This window comes from Ovis canadensis, chromosome 2 (genome assembly GCF_042477335.2).
Source record: "Ovis canadensis isolate MfBH-ARS-UI-01 breed Bighorn chromosome 2, ARS-UI_OviCan_v2, whole genome shotgun sequence".
Taxonomy (NCBI): domain Eukaryota; kingdom Metazoa; phylum Chordata; class Mammalia; order Artiodactyla; family Bovidae; genus Ovis; species Ovis canadensis.
In genome coordinates, this window is record NC_091246.1 from 53,120,082 (window position 1) to 53,131,243 (window position 11,162).

The window sequence follows — 11,162 nt, forward strand, 5'->3', positions numbered from 1 at the left end:
ACTATAGTGCAGTGAAGCAGGTAATGTCATAATAACTGGTGAGGGTGGGAATACATTTATATGAACTTCCTGCCAAGTAAGTTGTGGGTATGAATCAAGAGACTTGAAAACTTCACACCCTTTGACCCAACACCTCTACTTTTAGGAATTACTCGGAGAAAATTATTACAGGTACAAAGATTTATCTATTTATCTATCTATATGATATTAATCACAGAGGTATTTTGGGTAACAAAAAATTGTAAGACTCATAATGTCCAACTGGGGCAGAATGTGTAAATAAATTCTGATGGAGCCCAATGATGGACTGTGACACAGCCATTGTAAATCTTATTTTTTGAAGAATAATTGAGGATGGGAAATGTTCACACTGTAATTAACATAAAAAAAGGTAGAACAAGTAACTTTGTACTCAATAAAATCTCAATTTTCTTAAGGATATATAAATAAGTATGTATATAGAAGGCTTTGGCATAGTTAATAAAGCAGAAATAGATGTTTTTCTGGAACTCTCTTGCTTTTTCCATGATCCAGCGGATGTTGGCAATTTGACTTCTGGTTCCTCTGCCTTTTCTAAAACCAGCTTGAACATCAGCAAGTTCACGGTTCACGTATTGCTGAAGCCTGGCTTGGAGAATTTTCAGCATTACTTTACTAGCATGTGAGATGAGTGCAATTGTGCAGTAGTTTGAGCATTCTTTGGCATTGCCTTTCTTTGGGATTGGAATGAAAACTGACCTTTTCCAGTCCTGTGGCCACTGCTGAGTTTTCCAAATTTGCTGGCATATTGAGTGCAGCACTTTCACAGCATCATCTTTTAGGGTTTGAAATAGCTCAACTGAAATTCCATCACCTCCACGAGCTTTGTTCGTAGTGATGCTTTCCAAGGCCCACTTGACTTCACATTCCAGGATGTCTGGCTCTAGATTAGTGATCACACCATCATGATTATCTTGGTCATGAGGATCTTTTTTGTACAGTTCTTCTGTGTATTCTTGCCACCTCTTCTTAATATCTTCTGCTTCTGTTAGGTCCATACCATTTCTGGCCTTTATCGAGCCCATCTTTGCATGAAATGTTCCCTTGGTATCTCTAATTTTCTTGAAGAGATCTCTAGTCTTTCCCATTCTGTTCTTTTCCTCTGTTTCTTTGCATTGATTGCTGAAGAAGGCTTTCTTATCTCTTCTTGCTATTCTCTGGAACTCTGCATTCAGATGCTTATATCTTTCCTTTTCTCCTTTGCTTTTCACCTCTCTTCTTTCCATAGCTATTTGTAAGGCCTCCCCAGACAGCCATTTTGCTTTTTTGCATTTCTTTTCCATGGGGATGGTCTTGATCCCTGTCTCCTGTACGATGTCACGAACTTCTGTCCATAGTTCATCAGGCACTCTGTCTATCAGATCTAGGCCCTTAAATCTATTTCTCACTTCCACTGTATAATCATAAGGGATTTGATTTAGGTCATACCTGAATGGTCTAGCGGTTTTCCCTACTTTCTTCAATTTGAGTCTGAATTTGGCAATAAGGAGTTCATGATCGGAGCCACAGTCAGCTCCTGGTCTTGTTTTTGTTGACTGTCTAGAGCTTCTCCATCTTTGGCTGCAAAGAATATAATCAATCTGATTTCGGTGTTGACCATCTGGTGATGTCCATGTGTAGAGTCTTCTCTTGTGTTGTTGGAAGAGGGTGTTTGCTATGACCAGTGCATTTTCTTGGCAAAACTCTATTAGTCTTTGCCCTGCTTCATTCCACATTCCAAGGCCAAATTTGCCTGTTACTCCAGGTGTTTCTTGACTTCCTACTTTTGCATTCCAGTCCCCTATAATGAAAAGGACATCTTTGTTGGGTGTTAGTTTTAAAAGGTCTTGTAGGTCTTCATAAAACCATTCAACTTCAGCTTCTTCAGCATTACTGGTTGGGGCATAGACCTGAATAACTGTGATATTGAATGGTTTGTATTGGAGACGAACAGAGATCATTCTGTTGTTTTTGAGATTGCATCCAAGTACTGCATTTTGGACTCTTTTGTTGACCATGATGGCTACTCCATTTCTTCTGAGGGATTCCTGCCCGCAGTAGTAGATATAATGGTCGTCTGAGTTAAATTCACCCATTCCAATCCATTTTAGTTTGCTGATTCCTAGAATGTCGACATTCACTCTTGCCATCTCTTGTTTGACCACTTCCAATTTGCCTCGATTCATGGACCTGACATTCCAGGCCTCTTGAGAAATCTGTATGCAGGTCAGGAAGCAGCAGTTAGAACTGGACATGGAACAACAGACTGGTTCCAAATAGGAAAAGGAGTATGTCAAGGCTGTATATTGTCACCCTGCTTATTTAACTTATATGCAGAGTACATCATGAGAAACGCTGGACTGGAAGAAGCACAAGCTGAAATCAAGATTTCTGGGAGAAATATCAATAACCTCAGATATGCAGATGACACCATCCTTATGGCAGAAAGTGAAGAGGAACTAAAAAGCCTCTTGATGAAAGTGAAAGAGGAGAGTGAAAAAGTTGGCTTAAAGCTCAACATTCAGAAAACAAAGATCATGGCATCTGGTCCCATCACTTCATGGGAAATAGATGGGGAAACAGTGGAAACAGTGTCAGACTTTATTTTGAGGGGCTCCAAAATAACTGCAGATAGTGACTGCAGCCATGAAATTAAAAGACGCTTACTCCTTGGAAGAAAAGTTATGACCAACCTAGATAGTATATTGAAAAGCAGAGACATTACTTTGCTGACTAAGGTCCATCTAGTCAAGGCTATGGTTTTTCCTGTGGTCATGTATGGATGTGAGAGTTGGACTGTGAAGAAGGCAGAGTGCCAAAGAATTGATGCTTTTGAACTGTGGTGTTGGAGAAGACTCTTGAGAGTCCCTTGGACTGCAAGGAGATCCAACCAGTCCATTCTGAAGGAGATCAGCCCTGGGATTTCTTTGGAAGGAATGATGCTAAAGCTGAAACTCCAGTACTTTGGCCACCTCATGTGAAGAGTTGACTCACTGGAAAAGACTCTGATGCAGGGAGGGATTGGGGGCAGGAGGAGAAGGGGACGACAGAGGATGAAATGGCTGGATGGCATCACTGACTCGATGGACGTGAGTCTGAGTGAACTCTGGGAGTTGCTGATGGACAGGGAGGCCTGGCGTGCTGTGATTCATGGGGTCACAAAGAGTTGGACATGACTGAGCGACTGAACTGAACTGAACTGAACTGATGTATATAGAAATTCCTGGGAAATTATGACAAAATATTAACCAACAATTGTTTCCTACAGGTGATGGAGTTACAGATTGATTTGCTTTCTTCATTATTCTTTCCAACCTTGCTCAATACTTCTAAAATGAACATGACTTAGAATTTATTATTATTTTTGAGAAATGGAAGATCGCATGGCTCCAGATAGAGCACAGAGGAGAAGCGCCCATGCCCGAGGGCAGGAAGTGAGGAAGCATGGATGGGGCCTGACCCAGGTGGGCAGTCAGGCAGAGAGCGTGGAGCTGATGTCTGGGGACATTGGGCTGATGGCAGAGATGGCTGAGGAAGGAGGAGACTGTGGTTTGGCTCTTGAGCTTTTGGGTTTTTTGGGTAGATATTGCACCACCGTGAGAGACGCCCTCAGAGATGGGGAAGAAAAGAGTAGGCTGGAGGTGGCGGAAGGGCTAGGGGGAGCTTGTCTGTGGGCATCCACGGAGTGGCAAGATGGTCCCTTTCCTCAGCAGTTAGAAAATGAGTGGTGACAATCTTCCAATGTTTTATTTCAACCTGTGTTCTTGACAAAAAGATATTCCCAGAGACACATCACAGTTTATTCAGAAAATGTGCAATCACTGCTGCATTATTTAAGGCTGTTTTTAGTCCTTAAGCTCTGTCAAGTTGTCATCGTTTCTTGTGAAGGAAAGAGAAAGGCATGAGAAGGGAAACACGAAAGGGGGCCTGCAGAAACTCACACGCCCAGCACAATCACTGACTTCACGTCCGACACAGGGGCCCAGGCCTCACCCCGCACAGCAGTTCCCTTTCCTTAACCTTCCCTGCTGGCTCAGTGGTGAAGAACCCGCCTGCCAGTGCAGGAGACACAGCTTCGATCCTTGGGTTGGGAAGATCCCCTGGAGAAGGGAATGGCAACTCCAGTATTTCTGTGTAGGAAAACCCATGGACAGAGTAGCCTGGTGGCCTACAGTCCACAGGGTCACAAAACTCACAAAAAGAGTCAGACACAGCTTAGCGACTAGACTATAACAACCTTTCATGAGCACAGGTTCCTGCAGCACTCCCGCCAGGAGACACCCCACTTCATAGCCCCCAAGATTCAGGTCCAGGGGGCAGGGCTGCAGTGAGACCTGGTCTTCAGATTCCTGTCCAGTGTCTCTCCTGTGCCCACCTCACCCAACCAGGCCCTCCTGGGGCATCACAGGGAACCTGGAGTCTCTGAAGCCACATTGTGCCAAGTCTGCAAACTTGTGTCATTGCAGAGTGTGAACTTTAAATTGGGCAGGGACTACGAGTCCCAGAAGGCAGGGAGCAGGAGAGATGTCTACATAACAGGGGACCAGGAGGCTGGGCCTCGGGGGCTCGGGGCCTCGATCCTGGCCCACCCCAGCACAGTGTGTCTGCTGGTAATGAACTCAGCACTCCCTCACTCTGCTCTCCCAAGCCTCAGGTCACCTCACCTATCATCTGCTCAGCCACCTGCCTGCACTAATGTCACTGGACAACAGGTAGGAGGCAGGGAGAATCCATCTAGCATGTTGACTATTCTCCTGAAATCTTTTTTAATCATACAGAAACCAGAATACCTGCTTGGAGAAGGGAACAAAGTGATACTACAATATCCACTACCTCTTGCTGAATACTTACCCTGTGCAAACGTTCGTGCTAACACCTTTCACTGAATCCTCAAAATTCCCCCACAAGGAAATACTATTCTTATCCCTACAGGTAAGGAGGCTGAGACTGAGAAAGCCATTAGCAAGTGGCAGGTCTCAGACTTGGGCTTGGCGGTCTGACTCCAAAGCCCACACTCACCAGCTCTGCCGTCACGGTGTGGAGTGACGCGGGAATCCAGATGCGGGCACTTCTGGGTCATTCTAACAGAAGCTTCTTCATGTGCTCCTCACCTTCCTTTTAAAATCATGTCTGAAGCTTAAAATAAGAATGAAATGGTTCAAACTAGATTTACCAGCCAATGAAACTGACATGATATTTACCTGGGTTGGAAGTTGCTAGCAAGATGAGGGAATATTTCAGGGATGGTACAGAGTGTAAGAAGCCACATATTGAATAATTCCATTTCACACAAGGAGAAACACAACGATGATCATAGAGCAGAATGGGAACAAGGGCAAGAATCAAACCTGAACACTTCACCCCCAGTCTAGGCCTCCTTCCAGGGCATTATGTTGCCTCTCAGGAGGGCTAAAAGTGGGGAAAGAATTAGATAGTGATTCTCTGTGAACCTGACTTTCCAGGACATGATGGAATGGGAGACCTGTCAGACAGATGTTAGAGCGGTTTCCTGCTGCTGCTGCTGCCAAGTCGCTTCAGCCATGTCCGACTCTGTGTGACCCCAGAGACAGCAGCCCACCAGGCTCCCCTGTCCCTGGGATTCTCCAGGCAAGAACACTGGAGTGGGTTGCCATTTCCTTCTCCAATGCATGAGAGTGAAAAGTGAAAGGGAAGTCGCTCAGTCATGTCCGCCTCCTAGTCTACTGCAAAACACCATTGCACCAAAATGCTCTGCAGCATGTCTGGTCCTCCTTCTCTGGGCATTTGTAGGATTACACAGGGCAGCAGGCTGTGGTCAGATGGGACACATGTCGCTTCTGGGTCAGAGCAGTGACCTGTCAGTGTGAGACGCTCTGCTGGGTTCTTCCCCAGCTGTAAGAACTGGTGACGTCCCAGAGAGTGGAGCCAGGGTCTCTGAGGATGACAACCTGGAACAGAGCCCCCTGAAAACCTGCAAACTACACGAAGGGTGAGAACTAAACCTCTGTTCTGGTAAGTCACTAAAATCATGAGGCTGTGTGTTACTGCTGCAAGACTCTGCTCATCTTTTTTTTTCCACTGTAAGATCTTTTTTATTTTAAACTTTAAGCTTTTTATTTTGTATTGGGGTATAAACTGATGAACAATATTGAGGTAGTTTCAGGTGAACAGGGAAGGGACTCATTCATTCAGATGCAAGGACCCATTCTCCCCCTACCCCTCCACACCACCCAGGCTGGCACATAACACTGGGTAGAGTTCCATGTGTTGTGCAATACGTCCTTGTTAGTTATCCATTTTGAATATAGCCAAAATTCAGCCCATCTTGATGGACCAAGAGAGCCACAGTTGCTGTCTGTGGTGCCAGCCTGAGCCTATGTTGCAGTCCAAGCTGGCAGTAACCTGGCAGCATGGTATTTTCTAGTCAGAGTCTTATTTCTTTGGGGTCACAAGCCTACAGCTTCATGGGCTATTCCTGATTTCCATGAATGTGTTCTGATCAGATGCTTAAATTGCAAGGAAACCCACTTGTCCCTTCATTTAGCTCTTGAGAAAGAGCAGTTGTTCTTGCATGGAGGAGATGGCACCCCCAAAGCTCTCATCCTTGTGATCACATCCTGTGTGTGCACATGGGGGAAAGGGAAAGGAGGGTGATTTCAAGGCAGGAAATCCGGGATCAGGATTTTAGCAGAAGGAAAGCACTGGATCTTATACAGCTGCTCCTGTGTGGGCCGCTGGAGAGGTCAGGGGTAAGTTGGACACAGTCCTTTGATTTCCGTGGCTCACAGTCTATTGTGTGAGAGAGAATGACACAACAAACCATGCTAACGACTGTGTGAGCGTCACGCTGTCAGGACGGTCAGTGCCGTGGAGACGTCTGAGAAGCAGCCCCAGGGAGGAGGTGGGCGCGAGCTGAGCCTTGGAGGATGAGCATAGAGAGAAAGGTGCTGAGGAAAGCAGAAGAGGGAGGGGACAGGAGCCTGTGGGGTTTGTCCACCAATGGGGAGTGTGGTCTGCTGAGGTGGGGAGGCATGCCGAAGGTGCAGGAGGTGAGGAAGGGCTGAGGGGAGGCCAGGGCCTGATGACAAAGCCCTCTGATGTACATGCCATTCCCACTTGGTCTCTCTGATGGAGACAAGTTTGGGGAGAGAAATGCAGAGTTAGGAGGTTTCCTACCTTTTACTTGTCTGAAAACATCCCCACTCCTGTGTCCAGTATCAGAACTGGAGGTTATCAGAACCCTTGGACATAGACAAAGGCCTTTTACTTGAATCTGAAATGAAGCTGTGGACTTAATCCAGCCACATGAAGTCATAACCTAGGAGAGACCTGCCCTTTTCTAACTTCTTCTTTCCAGACCTCAAGTTTTACTCTGTCCTTACATTCCAGACTCAAAGAGAATCTAGATGTTTCTAGAGCCAAGTGAGAGGATGGAATAGGATCAAGGCCACCAACAGACAAGGGGATGATTGTAAACACCACGAGGGAAGGAGGCACATAAGCCTCTGCTGTGTCGCCAGCACTCAGTGCATAGTAGGTGCTCAATAATAATATCCTGGATGTGTAGATTAATAAGCCATCACACTCAGGCAGTTATTCACCTTTTTGCCAAACTTCAGCAAGAGAATCCCTACCTTCAAATGTTTACATGGGTAAGATTTACAGTCAGTGACTGACCCAGATTAATCACCTACCCAATATGATCCAGAAACTTCCTTAACAATATCACCCTCATTTAGGCTGGAGGAGGGAAAACCAGCACAGGCTCTGGGGAGAGAGGGCGTCCTGAGAGATGCTGGAGGTCTTGTCTGGGAGGAGGGGAGCACAGATCCAGCAGGTGCAATGGTTGAAGGCGCAGTCTCTGACCTGAAGCCTTGCCGCTAGGCAATTTACTGGTACTTTATTGTGTGAGTCTCATCTGGACTACACAGAATCCCCACTTTTCAAAAGGAAATTGAGTCTCATGGGCCAAGTGACTTGGTCAATATTGCAGAGCTATCCTTAGTTATGAAGCTGTTATGCAGTGCTGGGTTTTTGAACTATCTGTTGACTGACTGGCCTTGGAAGCATTTGCAGTATGAGGTGCCTGGAGGAAGTAGACAGAGTCTGCTATCCGGTGTGACAGAGGAGACGGGTGTGCAGCGCAAGAACAGAAAGGATGGCCAAGGGCTGTGGGATGAAGAAGGGAGCAGGCAACTGTGCAGGGGGCAGGCAGGAGAGGAGAGAGGAGCTGGGCTCTGCAGAGGAGAAGAAGCATCCCCCTAGTGGGGAAGAGAGGGAGGACAAGCCTTCAAAAGGGAACTTCTTGGGCAAACTTACAGCTCTGGGGAAAGACATGGTTTATTTAGAAAGAGAAAGTTCACCGGCTGATATGAACAATAGATGCAATTCTACAGGAAGAGAGAGGGAGGGAACCATTGCTGAAGGACAGAGAGGACTCTAACGTTGTCATAGGACACTGGCCTCACGTCAATCTAGGAGTGAAGAGATGGAGGGAGGGGTGATTTGATCTTCTGACAAGTTAAAGTTCACTATCAGCTCCTATTTATCCCTAAGAACAGGGGGTCACCTGGGCCACAAGACAGCTCTCCGTTTGACACTTGACACTTGGCTCACTCCAGACACTGGCATTTCCCAGGGGGCTGAGACCAGCTTAGAAGAGCCATGGAGGCTCCTGGGCAAAGACTGTGGCCGCTTTCCACCTTCCCTTTATAGAGCTGGTCAATGACCCAGGACACCTCTGCCAGATTAGAACCTGCCTTTCCCTCCTGTGAAATATTATTATCAACATCATTTATTCTAAAAATGGAGGCCAAGAGGAGACTCACTTTGCCTTTAGGACCAGGATTAAATGTTTTGACCAATGGCTCTACTGGGATACATATGTTCTTATATACTCTTTTAAAATCAATGCATGGTCTCTGATCTTAAGGAGAGACTCCTGAATAAGGCTTGTACATCCTATGTGGTAGAAATGTTCAACCTTTATGCCCAAAGGAATGGGGTGACCATCACTCATCACCCACCTGCGTTCCCAAGCTCATCCCACTTAATTTGAGAAAGAGGAGCAACACTTGTTACAAATGTGGCATGTTTTTGTCCACGCAGTTTTCTTACTGCTATAGCCCAGCAACAAAACACCCTGCACAGGGTAGGCACTCAACAAATCCTCAGTGAGTGAATGAATCTGAAATCCTATGGGCATCATTCAGCCACATGAAGTCATAACCTAGAAAATGTGCTTCCTCTTAATAGCCAAGTACACTGCAGATTCAAAAGGAGCTTGAGAAACAAGAATTTATTCTCTTCTCTCCCTTAGGACAGCTGGGGGAGAACAGAGAAGGGCCTAGCAGATTAGAATGGACCCCATCTCATGAAATTTACCCCGGAACGACAGAACTGAGGGGGCTGGCTTGCAGACCTGAAGTCCACTCTCTCATTGTACTGATGGTGAAACTGAGTTCCAGAGGCAGGGCTGACTCACCCCAGGTAACACATCCACGTTGCTTGGCTCCCAGGCCCACTGGTGCTTAATCCAACATCTTCGTGGTGCAGATGGGAAAAGAGGGAGAATGAGATGGATGGAGAGTGAGACAAATGGGGCAAACCAGACAATCGTGACAGAGTTTGTCCTGCTGGGGCTACACGACCACCACAACCTAGAGATGGTGCTGTTTGTGCTCTGCCTGGGCATCTACTCTGTGAATGTGCTGGGGAACGCCCTCCTCATCGGGCTGAACGTGCTGGACCCCCGCCTGCACACCCCCATGTACTTCTTCCTCAGCAACCTCGCCCTCATGGACATCTGTGGCACATCCTCCTTCGTGCCTCTCATGCTGGCCAACTTCCTAGAAACCCAAAGCACCATCTCCTTCCCTGGCTGTGCCCTGCAGATGTACCTGACCCTGGCGCTGGGCTCCACGGAGTGCGTGCTCTTGGCCATGATGGCGTGTGACCGGTACGTGGCCATCTGCCTGCCGCTTCGCTACTCAGAGCTCATGAGCTGGCACATGAGCATGTGGATGGCGGTGCTGAGCTGGGGGGCAGGCTTTGCCAACTCCCTTCTCCAATCCATTCTCACCTGGAGCCTCCCCTTCTGTGGCCACAATATCATCAACCACTTCTTCTGTGAGATCTTGGCGGTGCTGAAACTAGCCTGTGGGGACATCTCTCTCAATGCACTGCTATTAATGGTGTCTGCAGCTGTCGTGACACTGCCCCCACTGCTCATCATCTTCCTGTCCTATGTGTTCATCCTCACTGCCATCCTGAGGGTGCCCTTTGCTGCCAGCCGGCACAAAGCCTTCTCTACCTGCTCTGCCCACCTCACAGTGGTGGTGATTTTCTATGGGACCATCTCCTTCATGTACTTCAAGCCCAAGGCCAAGGACCTCTACTTGGATAAGCTTCTTGCATTGTTCTACGGGGTCGTGGTCCCCTCGCTGAACCCCATCATCTACAGTCTGAGGAATGCAGAGGTGAAAGCTGCCACCATAGCTCTGCTGAGGGGAGATCTCCTCTCCAGGAAGATGGCCCGCTTTCCTGTTGTTCTCTAAGTCCGTCAGGCAGGTGTGTGTGTGCTGAGTCGCTTTGTTGCTGCTGCCGCTAAGTCACTTCAGTCGTGCCCGACTCTGTGTGACCCAATAGACAGCAGCCCACCAGGCTTCCCTGTCCCTGGGATTCTCCAGGCAAGAACACTGGAGTGGGTTGCCATTTCCTTCTCCAATGAATAAAAGTGAAAAGTGAAAGCGAAGTCGCTCAGTCCTGTCCGACTCTAGTGACCCCATGGACTGCAGCCTACAAGGCTCCTCCATCCATGCGATTGTCCAGGCAAAAGTACTGGAGTGGGGTGTTAAGTCACTTTAGTCCTGTCCAAATCTTTGGGAACCTATGGACTCTAGCCTGCCAGAGTTCTTTGTCCATGGCATTCTTCAGGCGAGAATACTCAAGTGGGTTGCCAAGTCCTCCTCCAGGGGAACTTCCAGACCCAGATATCAAACCAGGACCTCTTATGTCTCCTGTATTGGCAGGGGGATTCTTTACTGCTAGCACCACCTGGGGAGCTAGTTATACTGTGGCGTGACTTCATAACTGCAAAGGCTTGAAAACACAAAGGTTCTTTTTCTTGCTCACTCTCCAGTTCCATCCGAGATTGGATGGAGGGG

The 11,162-nt window shown here is 47.3% G+C and overlaps 1 protein-coding gene across 1 annotated transcript; it reads left to right on the forward strand.

The window, feature by feature from the left end:
* The first annotated feature begins 9,559 nt into the window (after positions 1–9,559).
* Positions 9,560–10,553, forward strand: LOC138433469 (olfactory receptor 13C7-like). The gene has a single exon (XM_069576181.1). The coding sequence runs from the start codon at positions 9,570–9,572 to the stop codon at positions 10,551–10,553; it is 984 nt and encodes a 327-aa protein (XP_069432282.1). The 5' UTR covers positions 9,560–9,569.
* Positions 10,554–11,162: the final 609 nt, after the last annotated feature.